General features: G+C 43.1%; 1 protein-coding gene and 1 pseudogene across 2 annotated transcripts in view; both read left to right on the forward strand.

Moving 5' to 3' along the window:
• Window positions 1–18881, forward strand: part of Alg9 (ALG9 alpha-1,2-mannosyltransferase) — a 158859-nt gene that overhangs the window by 116425 nt on the left and 23553 nt on the right. For both annotated transcript variants that reach the window (XM_045146564.1, XM_045146565.1), the window contains exon 14: window positions 8653–8783. In XM_045146564.1, the coding sequence (XP_045002499.1) occupies window positions 8653–8783 (131 nt within the window). The remainder of the gene's footprint in view (window positions 1–8652; window positions 8784–18881) is intronic.
• LOC101604402 lies at window positions 16300–18192 on the forward strand (annotated as a pseudogene).

Here is an 18881-nt window from a genome sequence, read left to right on the forward strand (position 1 = left end):
AAAAAACAAAACAAATAAAGCCAGGCATGTCGGTGCATGCCTGTAATACCAGCACCCAGGAGACTGAGGTAGGAGGGTCACTGGGAATTCCAGGACAGCCTGGGCCAGAGCAAGATCCTACGTCAAAAAACAAACAAATAAACAAAAAAGAAGTGAGCTTAGCAAACACCCAGTAGGGCTGGACCTTGAGGCTCACCCCAATGTCATACCTAGTCCAGCAAGTCTCCACCTCCCAAAGGCTTTGCTACAAACTTAATCACTTAAAGCTAATCACAAACATATGGGGGACATTTCACATTCAAATCACCATACCTTCTGTAGCCTCTAACTTTATCACTATTTCCAAGATATTTTTTCAATAGCCCTAGTGATCTTTTCTGATCCCTAATTGCTTTTATAATAATACTATAGTTCTTGAATGCCAATGCCATTTTCTGACCTAAAGTATAAATTAAGAACAGTTTTACATCTTCTAGTTGAGGATTCCTAATGCTTTGATGACACCCAGAAGATTATGATATCACTTGGTGGATGCTCCTGACAAATTGTCCATCAAGGAAAGCGAGTGGTTAATGTAGCCTTTCTGTCTGCATGCTGTGCTTAACTTAATCATAGGTACCAATTCAGGTTAAAACAAGAGTGATTCATATTAATGAGCTTTAACGCTCTAGGATTCTGTATTTATTTATTTATTTATTAGCAGAGACAGACAGAGAGAAGACAGACAGAGATAGAGATTGGGCCAGGGCCTCTAGCCACTGCAAATGAATTGCAGATGCATGTGCCACCATGTGTATCTGGCTTATGTGGATACCGGGGAATCAAACCTGGGTGCTTAGGCTTCGCAGGCAAGCAACTTAACTATTAATCCATCTCTCCATCCCTAGGGTTCTGTTTTTAAATGTGTGTGTATGTATATGTGTAAGTGCAAGGTCTCTGTTTTTGGCTGCTGTGTTAGCCAGGCTAACTCACCTACATGCTTCCATTTCTCTCCTGTCTCCACCTCCCATCTTGCCATAGGTATGTAGGGAATATAGATATGTGCTACTTTGTATGGCTTTATGTGGTTCTGGGCCCAAAACCCCAGTCCTCCTGCTTGTGAGGCAAGTGCTATGTGCACTCTGCAATCTCCTTAGCTTCCCTGAGGGTCTTTTCTAACAGTTACATTTTCATTTCACAGAGCTGGTCAAATGTTCCTTCTAATATTCAAGCTATTTGTGTAGTACAAGTTTGTTTTTTTTTTTGTTTTTTTTTTTTTTTTTTAATGAGAGCAAGAGAGAGAGTGCACACACGAGAGAGAATTGGCATGCCAGGGCCTCTAACCATTGTATCAAACTCCAGATGCATGTGTGACCTTGTGCACTTGCATCACTTTGTGCATCTGGCTTATGTGGGATCTGGAGAATTGAACATGGGTTCTTAGGCATGCACCTTAACTGCTAAGCCATCTCTCCATCCCACAAGTTTAATTTAAACAACTCATCTCATTTAATCTTATTTGCAACTCTTTAAAAATATTTTTACATATTTACTTGAGAGATAGGAGGGTGGCACAGAGAGAAAACAGGAGGGAAGAAGGACAGGAAAGAGAGAGAGTGAATAAATATATGGGCACATAAGGGCCTGTTGCTGTTGCAAATAAACTCTAGACACATGCCCACTTTGTGAATTTGGGTTTACGTGAGTACTGCTCACAGGCTTTGTGAGCAAGCACCTTTAAGTGCTAAGCAATCTTTCCAGTCCCTCATTGCAAGTTTAAAAAATTTACTTATTTGAGAGAGACAGACAGAGAAAAGAAAGTAGAAGAGAAGAGAAAAGGAGAGTATAGGTATAGAGTTTCCTGTCACTGCAAATAAACTCCAGATGCATGTGCCATTTTGTGCATCTAACTTTAATGTGGAAACTGGAGAATTAAATCTGGATCATCAGGCTTTGGAAGCAAGCACTTTTAACTGCTAAGCTATCTCTCCAGCTTCGTCTCATTGCAACTCTTTGAGTTAAGTGGTAGTATGTTTATCTCACAGAAAAAAAAAAATTGAGAAATTACAAAAAAATCTGGGTATGGGTTACCTGCCTAATTCTTTCCATCACCTCTACTGCAGTGGGCCCTGAGCCTTGGAGGGTATGACAAAGATGTTTCAGTAATGAACACTCTACTGTCCTTTCTTCTTAGCACTCTGGTGAGTTTTGAGTCACCCTACTCCACATCACTTTTTAAAAATATTTTATTTATTTGCAGGGAGAGAAAGAGAGGACGCACCAGGGCCTCTTGCCTCTGCAAATGAACTCCAGACACATGTGCCACCTTGTGCATCTAGCTTTATGTGGGTAGTAGGGAATTGAACCCAGGCTATCAAGCTTTGCAAGCAAGTGCCTTAACTGCTGAGCCATCTCTACAGTCCGCATGCACATTACTTTTAAATCATAATATTCCACCTCTGTTCCTCAAAGGCTTATGGGCATCTCATAATACAAAATGCACTCAAAGGCTGGGAAAATGACTCTGGTTAAAGATGTTGACTTCCAAAGCCTGCTGGTCCAGGCTCAGTTCCCCAAAGCTGGATGGGAGATGGAGCCAGGAGATCTTAAACTCATGGGCCAGCTAATCTGCTAGTTTTCAGCCTGACAGTTTGTTTGCAGCAACAAGAGATCCTGTATCAAAGAAGGTGGAGCAAAGACACCTCAAAATTATCCTCTGACCACAAACCATGACACACATACACACACTTTAAAACACTTTTTAAATGTACTCCATCTGTAAAAGTCCCTTGTCTTAATACTTCCAATGCTTCTCAAAAGTCAAATTTCTTAGGCTGGAGAGATGGCTCAGTGGTTAAGGTGCTTGCCTGCAAAGCCTAATGATCCTGGCTTGATTTCCCAGTACCCATATGAATCCAGATGCACAAAGTGGCACATGTGTCTGGAATTTGTATGTGGAAGCTGGAGGCCCTGTATGCCCATTCTCTCTGTCTTCCTCCCTCCCTCCTTCCCTCTCTCTGCGTGAAAATAAATAAAAAATATTCTTCCTTTAATCCCAGCACTTGGGAGGCAGAGGTAGGAGGATCACCGTGAGTTCGAGGCCACCCTGAGACTACATAGTGAATTCCAGGTCAGCCTGGGCTAGAGTGAGACCCTACCTCAAAAAAAAAAAAAAAATTCTTTAAAAAGTGAAGTTTCAAGCTGGGAAGGAGGGTTGCTTTAAGTTTGAGGCTCATCTGGGTCTATAGAGTGGGGTGCAGGTTAGCCTGGGCTACAGTGAGACCCTACCTCAAAACAAACAAACAAACAAAAAAACACTGGACAAAAATGTTGTTATGTACTTACAAAAAAATGGACAAAAATGTTAAATTACATACTTCCAGCATACAATGGCATAAATATTCTTATTCCAAAAGGGATAAATGTGAGTATAACAAGGAAAGATGAGGCCAAAGCAAGAATAAAACACAGCAGGGAAAACACCAGTTTTACAGCTGTGTGTCTGGCATCTGGGGTTCCTGGTGGTATTATCTATGTTCCAGTGGGCTTCAGTAGCCCCACACTGGAGCTCTATTGCCTGTGGTCCATGTGGCTCTTTTGAGACCAGCTGCCCTCAGTGCTTCCAGCTGTCTTTGGCAATTGTACCACATTTCTGGCATCTCTGGTATCATGAGGTCCATTGCAGGTCAGGCTTCACTTTCACAGCTTCATACTTAGCCCAGTCAGAGGCTCTGCAGGGTGAGTCAGTTACTTTTTCATTGCAGGTGTAAAATTCCTGACCAGAAGTAGCTTAGGGAAGGAAAGACTGTGTTTTGGCTTACCATTCCTGAGGGTAGTGTCCACATGACAGGGAGAGCATGGCAGGAGCAGGAAGCTGCCCTTACACCGTCACATCTGCGAGGAGCACATCCTGTGAACAGCAAGTGGAGCCATCTCTCCAGTCCTATTTATTGTATTACTTATTAGAGAGAGAGAGAGAGAGAGAGAGAGAGAGAGAGAGAGAGAATATGAATGAATGACAGTATAGGGATGCTAGAGCCTCTTGCCACTACACACAAACTCCAGATGCATACACCACTTTGCACATCTGGCTTTCCATGGGCATTGGGGAATGGAACCAGTGCTGGCAGGCTTTATAAACAAGTGCCTTTAACTGCTGAGCCATTTCTCCAGCCCAAGGAGAGTTATAAAGTTACACTTATTGATTCCAAATATGGCTCTACTGTTTGTTAATGTGATATTGGTGAGAAGACAGAAACTATGCCTTATTTATTTCTGTATCCTTAGCTCTAACTTAATGTCTCATATCACAGGGGCTGAAATGTACATTTAAAAAAAGAGGTTCAGGGGCTGAGAGGTGGCTTAGTGGTTAAGGTGCTTGCCTGCAAAGCCTAAGGACTCAGGTTCCATTCCCCAGTACCTACATCAGCCAGATACACAAGGTGGCACATGCAGTCTGGAGCTTGTTTGCAGTGGCTAGAGTCTCTGGCATGCCCATTCTCTCTCATATACAAAATATTTATAATGTGGCCTGGCATGGTTGTGTACGGCTTTAATCCCAGCACTCAGAAGGCAGAGTTAAGAGGATAACTATGAGTTCAAAGCTCACCTTGAGACTACATAGTGAATTCCAGGTCAGCCTGGGCTGGAGCAAGACCCTACCTTGAAAACATACACACACACACACACAAATATATATAATATATGGTGGTTTTATATATATCATGTCTATATACATATATATATACACACACACATACACAGGCCTGATGATGTGCTCCTTTAATCCCAGCCCTTGGGAGGCTGAGGTAGGAGAATTGCTATGAGTTTGGGGCAACCCTAAGACTACATGGTGAATTCCAGGTCAGCTTTGGCTAGAGGAAAACCCTATCTCTACAAACCAAAAAGAAAAAGATTTTTATAAATGACTTCATTAGCCAGGTGTGGTAGCACACACTTTTAATCCCAGCACTAGGGGGACAGAGGTAGGAGAATCAACATGAGTTTGAGGCCATCCTGAGACTACATAGTGAATTCCAGATCAGCCTGGGCTAGAACAGGACCCTACCTCAAAAAACAAAAAACAACAACAACAAAAAAAAACTTCATTAAAAGTTAGGATAATCACTTATAAGCTTTGTTATGATGATTTTAAAACAACAGATGTAACATAGTTGGTATATAAGAAACATTGGAAAAATAAGTTTCTGTACCTTGAAATTTACTTTGCTTTAGCTGATAACAATAATAAGGTATTTTTCATCATTTTTGTTTGTTTGTTTGTCTTTGTTTTTTAAGGTAGGGTCTTACTCTAGCCCAGACTGACCTAGAATTCACTATGTAGTCTCAGGGTGGCCTTGAACTCAAGGCTATCCTCCTACCTCTGCCTCCCAAATACTGGGATTAAAGGCATGCACCTCCACGTCCAGCCTACCAGCAGCTTTCTTTAGCAGTCTCATGGTCCCAGCATCTCCACTGGGTCTCCACTGCAATCCACAGTTCATCCTCATAGCTCCATCAGGTCTCCATGCAAACATCCAGCAAGCCTGCTTCACACTGCTCATGGCTATTTCCAAAACAGAAGCCCACATTGCAAATTCAGTGACCCTGTCTTTCCTGCATTTCTTACATTCCACAATACCAGGTAGGGTGCCAATTTGTTAATCCAGGGGTAATAAAGCAGATTTTGAAGAACAGGACACTCCTTGAGCACTCAGTCCCTTTCAAAAGAGTCTACATTCTTTCTGTTGCCCCAGTGCAAGTCAGCTGGCCCAATCTCAAAGGTTGTAATCTCTCAATTGCAGTGGAACAAGCAGCAGTTCACCCAGAGATTTTTCTTTCTGTGCCATATCCCTCTGCTCACACCAGTTCATTTCTATGTAAAGCAACCCTGTACAACTTCTCAAGACAATGGCATAACAGCAAGCTTTTCACACAAACTGCTAGCCCAGTCCAAGCAAAACTCTTACCCTCATAAGTCAAACCTTACAGTCCATAGTTCTTACTGCATTTAGGTCTTTCAACTCTAATCAGAATAGTCCATGAAGCTGTATGTACAGCACTGTAAGGCGTCTCTTAGGCCAAGGTTTCAAATCCTTCCACATTTCTCTTGAAAATCGGCTCTAAAAGGCCAAAACCACACAGTCAGGTGTCTAGCAGCAATCCCACTCCTCAGTACCACTTTACTGTTGCAGTCAGGTTCTAATTGTTGGTAGAAATCACCCGACCAAGAGCAGCTTGTGTGAAAAAAGAGGTTATTTTAGCTTATAGTCTCGAAGGGGAAGCTCCATGATGGCAGGGGAAAATGATGGCATGAGCAGAGGGTGGACATTACCTCCTGGCCAACATAAGGTGGACAATAGCAACAAGAGAGTGTGCCTAACACTGGCAAGGGGAAACTGGCTATAATACCCATAAGCCTGTCCCCAAGAGGTATTAATCTCCATCAGCTGAGAACCTAGCAGTCAGAACACCTAAATTTATGGGGGACACCTGAATCAAACCACCACATTTATTAAATTTTTAAAAATTTATTTGCAAGCAGAAAGAGAGAGAGAGAAAAGATATACAGATAAGAGAATGGGGCTCCAGGACCTCTAGCCACTGCAAACAAACTCCAGATACATGCAGCACTTTGTGCATCTGGCATTATATAAGGTTACTGAAGAATCAAACCTAGGTCGTAAGGCTTTGCAGGCAAGTGCCTTAACCACTGAGCCATTTCTTCAGCCCATCTTTTATGTTATTTATTTATTTGTTTGTTTGTTTTTTTGAGGTAGTGTCTTCTCTAGCCTAGAATGACCTGGAATTCATTTTGTAGCTCAGGGTGGCCTTGAATTCATGATGATCTTGCTACTTCATCCTCCTGGTTGCTGGGATTACAGGCATGAGCCACCATGCCTGGCCATTGATCTTTAAAAAAATAAACCAGGAAGTTGGGTGTGGTAGTGCATGCCTTTAATCCCAGCACTCGGGAGGCAGAGGTAGGAGGATCACCATGAGTTCAAGGCCACCCTGAGACTACATAGTGAATTCCAGGTCAGCCTGAGCTAGAGTGAAACCCTACCTTGAAAAACAAAAAACAAACAAACCAAAAAAAGGTGTGGTAGTATACACCTTTAATCCCAGCACTGGTAAATGCAGAGGTAGGAGGATTGATATCATTTTGAGGCTAGCCTGAGACTACATTGTGAATTCCAGGTTAGCCTGGGTTAGAGCAAGGCCCTACCTCAAAAAACCAAAATAATAATGATAATGAATTAAATTAAATAAAAATGGACTGAAGAAATGGTTCAGTGGATAAAATGTTCACTACTCAAGCTGCAGTACCTGGGTGCAGTTCCCCCTACCCCAGATAGAAATCTGGAAGCTGTGGTATGTTCCTGCAATCCCAGAGTGCTGATGACAAGATGGGAGGCAGAGACAGGATAAGTTTCTGGGAGCTGTGGCAAGCCAGAAGAGGACAACAGCAGAGTGAAAAGTCAGAAGGAGAAGCCCTGCCTCAGCATGATAAGGAAAGGCAAGGACCAAGCTTAATGTTGTCTTCTGACCTCTATGTGTGTGCCGTGGACATGTGAGCCTACACTCACACACTCACATGTATGAAAACACTCATGCATATATACACAAATTAAAGAAACAAATAAATTTTAAAAGCTTAAAACAATTCTTCTGTGGCTGCTAAGCATTCTCATGGCTTAGAGATAAGATTCTACTATGGAATGAATCCTATAGTGTGTTCCATTTCATTGTTAATTTTTTTTTATTTTTTTTATTTTTATTTATTTGAGAGGGACAGAAAGAGAAAGAGGCAGAGAGAGAGCAAGAGAGAGAGAGAATGGGTGTGCCAGAGCCTCCAGCCACTGCAAATGAACTCCAGACACATGTGCTCCCTTGTGCATCTTGCTAATGTAGGTCCTGGAGAATCTAGCCTTGAACCGGGGTCCTTAGACTTCACAGGCAAGTGCTTAACCACTAAGCCATCTCTCCATTTTAATTTTTTGAGAACATAATATTAACATGATTTTAGATGAAATCTGTTAATATTCTATTAGCTTTGTGAGTTAGCAACTGAAAGACTCTAGTTCTGCTAATAGTGTATATTTTTCATCTTTACTTCTGCAGTTGTGAAGCCTCAGTTGTACTGAATTTTGCTACAAGGACAGTTCCAATGTCTCCATCCATTCTGTTGACTTTTGAAGGAGGCATATGTATGATATTGCTGTACCTGAGAGGTACAGTGCAGCCTCTGGCTCTATCTGGATAGTCGGAGCTTCCTTACCTATTAGCATCTGTGTTAATAATGGTCCTTTGATCCTTGGATTAAAGGTGATAGACTGGAAAGAGAGTAGTAGTAAACACAAGGCAGATTTTCCCCAGGTAAGTTGTACACTTACTTTTGCCTCATAATATGTGAAGGACCAGAAGGACCTACGAACCTAAACTAGACTTAGACCACCAAAGCTTATACTGTGCTTGGCTGAGCAAGTGTACTCTCCAGCCCGAGAAGCCGCCTGATTCCCTCATGCTTTCACTGGAGTGGAAAGAGCAAGGGTAGTAGGGTCTCAGGACATGGATGTTTGTTCGTTTAAAACTTCTGGGTTATAGTTGATGTTCCTTAGCCTGCAGGGGTCTTCACACTGACTGATAAAGACTTGGCCTTCCCCATTTCAGATTGACATCAGTAAATGCCATTATTTAGTGGATTTGGATACCATGAGAGAAACACCCCGGGAGCCAAAATATTCATCCAATCGAGAAGAATGGATCAGCTTGGCTCACAGACCATTCCTTGATGCTTCCAGGTATGTGGTTTTGTCCCTAAGAGGTTTACTAAAACAAATGGTTTAAAAAAATGGATTCTGAGCTGGGCGCATGCCTTTAATCCCAGCACTTGGGAGGCAGAGGTCGGAGGATTGCCATGAGTTCAAGGCCACCCTGAGATGACAGAGTTAATTTCAGGTCAGCCTGGACCAGAGTGAGACCCTACCTTGAAAAACCAAAAAAAAAAAAAAAAAAAAAAAAAAGGATTCTAGGGCTGGAGGGATGGCTGAGTGGTTAAGGCATTTGCCTGCAAAGCCAGAGGACCCAGGTTCAATTCCCCAGGACCCACGTTAGCCAGATGCACGAGAGGGCACATGTGTTTGGAGTTCGTTTGCAGTGGCTGGAGGTCCTGGCACGCCCATTCTCTCTCTCTCCCTCTTTCTCAAATAAATAAATAAATAAATAAAAATGAAGTATTTAAAAAATGGATTCTGGGCTGCAGAGATGGCTTAGCAGTTAAGGTGCTTGCCTGGAAAGCCTAAGGACCTGTGTTCAACTCTTCAGATCCAACATTAGCCAGACTCACAAAGATGAGACAAACATAGGTCACACATGCCCACTAGGTGGCACAAGCATCTGGAGTTTGAATGCAGTGGCTGAGGCCCTAGTGCACCAATTCTCTGTCTGTCTCTCTTAAAACAATGGATTTTACACTTGAGTAACTTCAGTCCTAGGCTAATTCTAGTAGCTATTATTTTCTATTTATTTGGACCCAGTGCAACTTGTGGTTTTGTCCACTTAACTTGAAAAATCTAAAAACACTCTCCTTTTAGAAGCACCAGAACAGAGAGTGTATTCTGTGATCATCCAAACGAAAGGCTTCAGAGTAGTACAGTTTGGTCTAGTGTGGCAAGCCCAAATAAAGTTTTTTGTTTGTTTTTGGCTTTTCAAGGTAGGGTCTCACTCTAGCCCAGGCTGACCTGGAATTCACCATATAGTTTCAGGCTGGCCTCAAACTCACAGCATTCCTCCTACCTCTGTTTCCTGAGTGTTGGGATTAAAGGCATGCACCACCATGCCTGGCTCCAGATAAGTTTTTGACATTGATGTTTAATTAATTTTATTTATTTTCAAGGAAAGAGAGAAGAGAGAGAGAGAGAGAGAGAGAGAGAGAGAATGAATATGGGTGTGCCAGGACTCCTAGCCACTGCAAAGGAACTCCAGATGCATGCACAACTTTGTGTATCTGGCTTTATGTGGGTACTCAGGAATTGAACCCAGGTTGTTAAGCATTGCAGGCAAGTGCCTTAACTGCTGAGCCATCTCTCCAGCCCAACGTGGATTATTTTTGATGATCAGCTTCAAGTGTCTTAACTGGAAGTTTTTTTTTTTTTTAATTTTTTTGTTCATTTTTATTTATTTATTTTTGAGTGTGACAGAGAGAGAAAGAGACAGAGAGAGAGAGAGAGAATGGGCACGCCAGGGCTTCCAGCCACTACCCCATTGTGCATCTGGATAACGTGGGTCCTGGGGAATCGGGCCTCGAACCAGGGTCCTTAGGCTTCACAGGCAGGCGCTTAACTGCTAAGCCATCTCTCCATCCCTTAACTGGAAGTATTATGACAGCCAGATGGATATATACTTTGAGGAGCTAGTGGTAGTCATTATTTTCGGCCAGTGTTAAGATACTAGGTTTTATTTTGGTTGTTTGAAGGGCCTCATTCTGTAGCAGTCTGGTCTTGAACTTGCAGTGATCCTTTTGCTTCAGCACCCCCGCCCCCATTGCTAGAGTATAGGTGTTGTGGTGGTTGGAATCTGGTGTCCCCATAAACTCATGTGTTCTGAATGTTTGATCTCCAGGTGATGGCAGTTTGGGAGGTATGTTGCTGGAGGTGGACCTTGAGATTTATTAGCCTTAGCTTGCCAGTGTTAGTTCAGCTCATTCTCTTGCTGCTGTTTTCCACTGCTGTGCCAGAGGTGATGTCCAGCCTGCTGTGTCATGCTTTTACCTGACATCAGGAAGTTGAGTCTGTAAGCCAAAATAAATACTTCCTTCCATCAGATGCTTTTGGTTAGATGTTTTGTACCAGCAGTGAGAGGGTAACTGCAACAGGCATGCGCCACCATATCTGACAGCCTTACTAGATCTTAAAATAGGCAAGGGTTTTGCTAGCTGTTTAGAAAGACTGAAGAACTAATAGTAAGAAGGAAGCATGGTATTCACTTGTAGGAATAAAGGGGTGCATAAGTTGGGTCTGTGAACTTACTGTTGGAAATGAGCAGGGAAGTCATCCAGTAAACATAATAGATACATTAGAAGAGATCAATACAACATACATGTAACTATAAAAAGGGATTTGTCACATTAGCTTACATGATTGAAGGCTAGACAGGCTCTGTCTCCACCAGGTATCTGCTCAGTCTAAGAAGCTGGAAGCCTCAGAACAAAGGGGAACTAATGCTGAAGCTCCAGTCCAAGGCTGAAAGCCTGCAAGACCCTGAAAGGTGCTTCTGTGATCTGCATTGAAAGGCTGGTGATGCCAGAGTCAGATATCCATGGATGATGGTAGCAACAGTAGACACACTTGCTCAGGAAGGATGGTGCTTGCCTGTGCCAGCTGGCTTCTGCATTCTTCCACCTTGTTCTGTGAAGGCTCAAGCCTATGAGTGGTTCTGCCTATATTCAGGGAAAGGTATTTTTTGTAACTTCTTTGACTATGTTATGCATGCTAAATACTCTAGGTAAATGTCCTACCAGATAGAAGCGTGCTTTACTAATAATGTAGGCATTTAACCTAAATTTAAACATAAAATCCATTTGTGTTTCTTATACACCTTGTAAGGTTTTTTATTTTATTTTATTTTTTTTGTTTTTTCGAGGTAGGGTCTCACTGTGGTCCAGGCTGACCTGGAATTAACTCTGTAGTCTCAGGGTGGCCTTGAACTCATGGTGATCCTCTCACCTCTGCCTCCCAAGTGCTCGGATTAAAGGTGTGCACCACCACGCCTGGCTTCATTTGATTTTTTTAATGTTTGCTGTCCTTCCTGGGGTAAGGTGGAATCTCATAGTTGTTTTTAATTTGCATGTCCATAATGGTTAGGGATGTTGAACATTTTTTTTAAGTGTGTGTTAGCCATTTGTAATTCTTCTGAAAACTACCTATTCAGTTATTTGTCCCACTTTTGGGGTGGGTTGTTTGATTTTCTTTTTTTTTTTTTTTTGGTTTATTTTTATTTATTTATTTGAGAGCGACAAAGAGGCAGAGAGAGAGAGAGAGAATGGGTGCGCCAGGGCCTCCAGCCACTGCAGACAAATTCCAGATGCATGCGCCCCCTTGTGCATCTGGCTAACGTGGGTCCTGGGGAATCGAGCCTTGAACCGGGGTCCTTAGGCTTCACAGGCAAGTGCTAAACCGCTTAGCTTAACCGCTAAACCATCTCTCCAGCCCTTGATTTTCTTATTGTTTAGTTAGTTGAGTTCTTTGTAGATTCTAGATATTAGGCTTCTGTCAGTGGTGTAGTTGGCAAAGATTTTCTCCCATTCAGTGGATAATCTATTGGCTCTGCTTATGGTATGTTTATCTGTGCAATAGCTTCATGAGATCCTGTTGGTTGAGTGCTTGCTTAATTTCCTTGGCTCCTGGGGTTTTGTTCAGGAAGTCTTTTCCCAGTCTTGTATCATGGAGAGTGTGTCCTAATTTTTATTCCAGTAGTTGAAGAGTTTCAGGTCTTGGGCTGGAGATATGGCTTAGCGGTTAAGCGCTTGCCTGTGAAGCCTAAGGACCCCGGTTCGAGGCTCGGTTCCCCAGGTCCCACGTTAGCCAGATGCACAAGGGGGCGCATGCGTCTGGAGTTCGTTTGCAGAGGCTGGAAGCCCTGGCGCGCCCATTCTCTCTCTCTCTCCCTCTATCTAGCTTTCTCTCTGTCTCTGTCGCTCTCAAATAAATAAATAAAATATTTTTAAAAAAAAAAAGAGTTTCAGGTCTTATATTGAGATCTTTAATCCATTTGGACTTGATTTTTGTATATGGTGAAATGAGTGGGTCTAATTTCATTTTTCTACATATGGTCATCTAGTTTGTCCAACACCATTTGTTAAAGAGGCTGTCTTTTCTCCAGTCTACATTATTGGCATCTTTGTCACAAATCAAGCAGCTGTAGTTACTTGACCTAAGGTCTGGTCTTTAATTCTGTTCCATTGGTCTACATTTCCATTTTTATTAAAGTACCATGCTGTTTTTGTGACTATGGCTTTGTAATATAGCATTAGATCGGGTATGGTGATACCGCCAGAGGTGGTTTTATTTTATTTTATTTTGTTGCTGAGGATGTGTTCAGATATCTGAGGCCTTCTGCCATTCCATGTGAATTTTGAGATCATTTTTTGCAATTTCTGTAAAGAATGATGCTGGTATTTTTGTTTTTTGTTTTTTGAGGTAGGGTCTTACTCTAGCCCAAGCTGACCTGGAATTCACTGTGTAGTCTCAGGGTAGCCTAAAACTCATGGCAGTCCTCCTACTGCTGCCTCCTGAGTGCTGGGATTAAAAGTGTGTACCTGGCTTTTTTTTTTTTTTTTTTTTTTTGAGTTTCAGTGAACAACTCTCTCAGTTTATTGTCAGTGAAATGGGTTTATAAGCATCTGAGGGGAGGCAGGTCTCTAAGGGGATTGGATGTACCAAGTTCATTTCTGATGCCTAACTAGCATATGGGGACATTCATTCTAGCACATAGGCAATGGTGGGGGGGGAGGAGTCAGGTGAACTAGGGTCTCAGGACTGTGTGAAGGCTGATAAGGAGTTTCCTAGGCAACCGGCCAAAGGTTACAGGGCTATGGGCAGAGCCTAAGTTCAGGTGTGCAGGGTCTACTCCTGTAGCCTGGGGGTCCTTAGCTGTGCCTGGAAGCTCAGGCCCCTCTCCTAATGGCTCTGGTCTGTGCCTGGCAGTGCCTAACAAATCCCCCTTTGTTTTTATAATGGGGCAGTATTATCCCAAATGAGTTCTTTATAATTTACCATAGGTCCAGATAGTTAGGTGGTGTACGAGGACCTGATTAGTAGCAACCTTAGCAATATTAGTTATTTTTCATCTGAGAAATTTGATGAGACGGGCGGCTACAAGCAATAGGGTTCCTATAGTAAGGAGGGGGCTGAGGAGAAGCCAAGTAAATAAAATGTTAGAGAACCAGGTGGTGGGGTCCTCAGGCTTGTAGTAGTCAAGCAGCTTAACAGCATTTGATTCATTAACAAAGAAACAATATTGTGTCCCAAGACCATACATGACCCCCAAGTTCAACAGTAATGAAGTCTAAGGTTAGATGGTTTTGAAGTACCACCCCCATGAGAAAGTTCAGTTGTCTCTGGAGAGAATCGAGGCTGTTGGTCACTGGAGGCACCCAGAGACAGAGTCATGCCGAAGCACACCAGCAAAGGGATGAAGATCTCTTGCAGTTGGCACTGGCAGTTGGTGCAGGCAGAGTTTGTAGATTTTTTTTCTTGTAGAGATACACCTGTGAAGTAATCAAGATTGGGGAACAATAAGTGGGAGAGGAAATATTTATGTATGGGGTGGTTATTCCTTTTGTACCAAAGGAGAGCAGGTATCTTGACACAACTGGTCCTGATTATGGAAATATTGAGCAGGCATTCAGCTCTGGTCAGCTTAGAGCTGGACAGGCAGAGAGACATAACTTGACCAGCATCAAAGAGGCAAGCCCTGTCCTCTGCAGAGCCAGGGGACTCAGAGCACACATGGAAAAAAGTTATTTGGAATTGGGCAAGAGATAAGAAAAATTTTCTTGTCCATGTTACCTTCAGGGGTCCAGTTACCCTAATTCTATCCCCCTTTATTTCTCCCTCTCATGTGAAGACATGCTAATTGCTATTAAATGGCAAAGGATGAAGACTTCAGATCCTTACTACTTCCTGCTGAATGGTGATTTTTTTTTTCTTTTTTCTTTTTTTGCAGTTAGAGAGTCTCTCCCAGAGAGTGGAACTATTCTAATGGACCCTGTGGTATAGGAAGGTAGTCTTGGAAGAGAACATTGGGGAGAAAGAATAAAAGTAAGGAGTTAATGAGAAGTGAGCACACAGCAAAATGGTCCTTTTTGAGGTCGAGGGAATCCACGTAGACAGGCTTGGCTTGTCTCAGGACCACCTGAGGATGAGGTGGCTGAGATTTTCTTCCAGAATTGGTCATTATATGGCACAGTAGTATTCGACATAGCTTGTAAAACAGATGAAATATAAGCAGAGTTATCAGAAACACATACACAACATTTAACCTTGATAATAGAGAACCACCGAGTGTCATTAAAGGCTGTGCAAATATATTTTTTTGGTCTCAGAATTTATCTATTCTAGATTTGAAAATAAGTAACCCTTTGACACCTATAGTTGTTTTTCTTTATTATAGGATTAGAACTATGGGGAAAAGATGTCTCAATGTTTGTTTACCTTCTTGGAAAGCTCTTGTTGTATTACTTAATAGGTCATTCACATATTTGAGGTAATTTTATCTTTGGTTATACATTTCTCTCTGAGTGTTTAAGACCATGCAGATATCCAAGATTTAATTAAGGATTAACTTTGGAGATCACTAATGGCTCTCCAAAGAGACTTTAGGGACCCAGGAGTAGCCTTATAGCTTACTGGTGTTTTCTGTCTGTTAGGATGAGTCAGGGCTGTGCTGGCCAAGTAGTTTTCCCTTCTTTGGGAAGTCAAGAGGACTGATTGCTCCTCAATTGTGACTCTCCTGTTTCAGACTGTACACTAATTTTGTTTGGGTCTCCATATCCTGTGTTCAGGAAGACAGGTGACTTACTAGGGGGTCAGTGTAGAAGTGTCCCATCATCTCCAGTGGCCTCATGACCTGGGAGCACAGGCAAAATATTGGTACCTTTTGCTCCAATGGTTTCAATTGGCTTTGACTTCTGTGTAGGTAATTAACACTTAGAAAGGAAATTACACCAGCCTGGATGTATTTACATATGGAGCACATTTGATTACTGAAATAGATTTAAATAATAGTACAAGGGCTTCTAAAATCGTTTTGTCCAACCTTTTAAATTTTTGTTGTACTGTGGCAGCATAAGCCATATATTTGAGGCATAGGAAGTAGGCACATCCCACACTTTAAAAATCTAACATTTATAAGTATAGACAGAGCCTGTTATCAGTTTTGAAAACAATACCAATTGATTTACAAACTAATTAATTTAACCTAGAAACTCAGAAAAGGGCAAGTAAAGCAGTGTAAAGTCTTAGCACCTGTGTTTGAAAACATTTTTGAGTAGTTCAGATATCTGTGTGGGTACCAATTACCCAGAGAACACTGGAAACAGAACCACAGAGCTTGAATATTATTATTATTTTTTCAGATGAGGACCATTGTTTGATCATGAGGCTGTACCTTAAAGAAGGGAGTATGTCTTAAGAGTTAATTTTGTTATAAGCACTGGACTTAAGATTCCGAAAATGAGGTGACCTCAACATGGCGGCGGCGGTAGATTAGGGCCGGCGCTCAGGGAACCCGTGGGAAGCGCCCGCCGCTGCCGCCGCCACCACCGCCACCGCCGCATGCTTCATTCCCGTGGGTTACAGCCGGCTCAGGTTTTGTACAACTTTAAATACACTTCTTGGAAGCTCTGCCAACCAGTTCAATGGCGTCTTCTACTACTGTGCCTCTAGGATTTCACTATGAAACAAAATACGTTGTTCTCAGCTACTTGGGACTCCTCTCTCAGGAGAATCTGCAAGCATGTCATGGTCCTTCACCCCAAGGTGTTCAACTAGATACAGCTTCACAGTCACTGGATCCAGAAGTTGTATTAAAAATTAAATCTGAAATTGAATAGGAACTAAAATTCTTGGACAAAGAAATCTCTGAAGCCTTTACGAGCACAGGCTTTGACCGTCATACCTCTCCAGTGTTCAGTCCTGCTAACCCCGAAAGCTCAATAGAAGACTGCTTGGCCCATCTCAGAGAAAGAGTGTCCCAGGAACTGAAAGAGCCTCTGCAAAAAGCGTTGCAAGTGCTCCTCGGCCAGCCAGTGACATATCAGGCATATCGTGAATGCACAGCAGAGACTGCAGCTCATGCCAGTGGATGGAACAAGATTGTGGTGCCTCTGGTTTTACTGCAACAAATGGTTCTGGAGTTGACAAGATGTGGGCAAGAGCCTTTGAGTGCGCTGCTACGGTTTGGTGTGACGTATCTGGAGGACTATGCAGCAGAGTACATCATTCAGCAAGGTGGCTGGGGCACCGTCTTTAATCTTGAGTCAGAGGAGGAAGAATGCCCCGGAATCTTTGCAGAAGATAGCAATGACATTTATATCCTGCCTAGTGACAACTCTGGACAAGTCAGTCCCCCAGAGTCTCCAACTGTGACAACTTCTTGGCAGTCCGAAAGTCTGCCTGTCTCACTGTCTGCTAGCCAGAGTTGGCACACAGAAAGCCTCCCAGTGTCCCTCGGTCCTGAGTCCTGGTAGCAGATTGCAATGGATCCAGAAGAAGGCAAAAGCTTAGACAGCAATGGAGCCGGAGAGAAGAGTGAGAACAACTCTTCTAACTCTGACATTGTGCACGTGGAGAAGGAAGAGATCCCGGAGGGTGCCGAGGAGGCCCTGCAGCCCGGGGAGCCGCAGGAGGCGCTCCCTGGAGCCCCTGCTCCCTTGCTTGCCCAGAGCTCTGCCACGTCTTTGCTGGAGCCCAGGGAACCTGCTGCAGGGATGATTTCCCTTGAGGAAGCCAGTCCCACTCCCTCTGTGCTTGTGGAGCGTGGTGTGGAAGAGTCGCCGGCAGCACCAGTGGGGCGTGCTGCCGTGGAGGGCGTGAGCCACAGTGCCCTGCGGAGTGCGGAGGAGGCCTGGGCAGGAGGGAGAGCCTCGCTGCGGAGGCCGCCCCTGTTGCAGGATCCAAGGCCGCGCTGCCTGTTGAGGGCAAGGCAGTACTGCTGTTTGGAGGGGCTGCGGCTGTGGCCATCCTGGCAGTGGCAGTCGGGGTGGCTCTCGCACTTAGAAAGAAGTAGATGCTTTTAGAAGAAAAAGAAGACAAAATGGATCTAAGGCTTTCATTGTACCAGCTGGAATTTGAGCTGTCAGCAGCTAACTGGAAATTGTGGGACATTGGAAGCTTCCTGTTAAGCCTGGAAATGGCATGACCCACCAGTAGGGCTTGAGATAGAGGGTCTGACTCACTGTGCATTCCAAGGATCTTGATTCATACTAGATTGGGAATGGTAAGAGAAAAATTTCCCCATCTAGAACAAGGATTATCAACTCAGCACTGGACATTTCAGTAATTCCCTGTAGGAGACTCTTGTGACTTATGCAGTGGTCAGCAACACCCTTTGACCTGCACCCACTAGATGCCAGTAGCACCCTACTCCCAGTGAAGATAGCCAAAAATGTCTCCAACATTGCCAAATGTCCCTGTGGGCAAAATTGTCCCCTGTCGAGGCCACTGCTGTAAGAGAGTTCACCTCGTTGCATCTTTTAACTTACTGGCCTCTGCTACCAAGTATTTTCCTTCTAATGCAGAAGCCCAATCATCTGTAGCTAGGATCCACATATGAGAGAGAACATGTGGTACTTGGCTTTTGGGGCCCGGGTTACCTCACTTACTATAATCCTTTCCAGGTCCATCCATTTTTCTGCAAATTTCTTTACCGCTGAGTAGAACTCCATTGTATAAATGTGCCACATCTTCATTATCCACTCATCAGTTGAGGGACATCTAGGCTGGTTCCATTTCCCAGCTATTATAAGTTGAGCTGCAATAAACATGGTAGAGCACGTACTTCTAAGGAAATGAGATGAATCCTTTGGATATATGCCTAGGAGTGCTATAGCTGGGTCATATGGTAGATCAATCTTTAGCTGTTTTAGGAACCTCCACACTGTTAACCATCTTTCTTATAAGGCTATTAAGACAAACTATACCAAATTAATCCAATTACTGACAAGCAAGTAGTCTAAAGACAATTTTATGTCGTTAATACCAATAACACACTTGGAAATGATTTTATTAGGAATAACTAAGGCAAATTTTGTTGCTATCATGAGGCAGGCTGGCCTAGAAGTCAGGTCAGTTTCCTCCACCGTTTAAGTAACAGGACATTACAATCTTTTTTTAATTTCA

Source organism: Jaculus jaculus, chromosome 3 (assembly GCF_020740685.1).
Source record: "Jaculus jaculus isolate mJacJac1 chromosome 3, mJacJac1.mat.Y.cur, whole genome shotgun sequence".
In the NCBI taxonomy this organism is placed as follows: Eukaryota; Metazoa; Chordata; class Mammalia; order Rodentia; family Dipodidae; genus Jaculus; species Jaculus jaculus.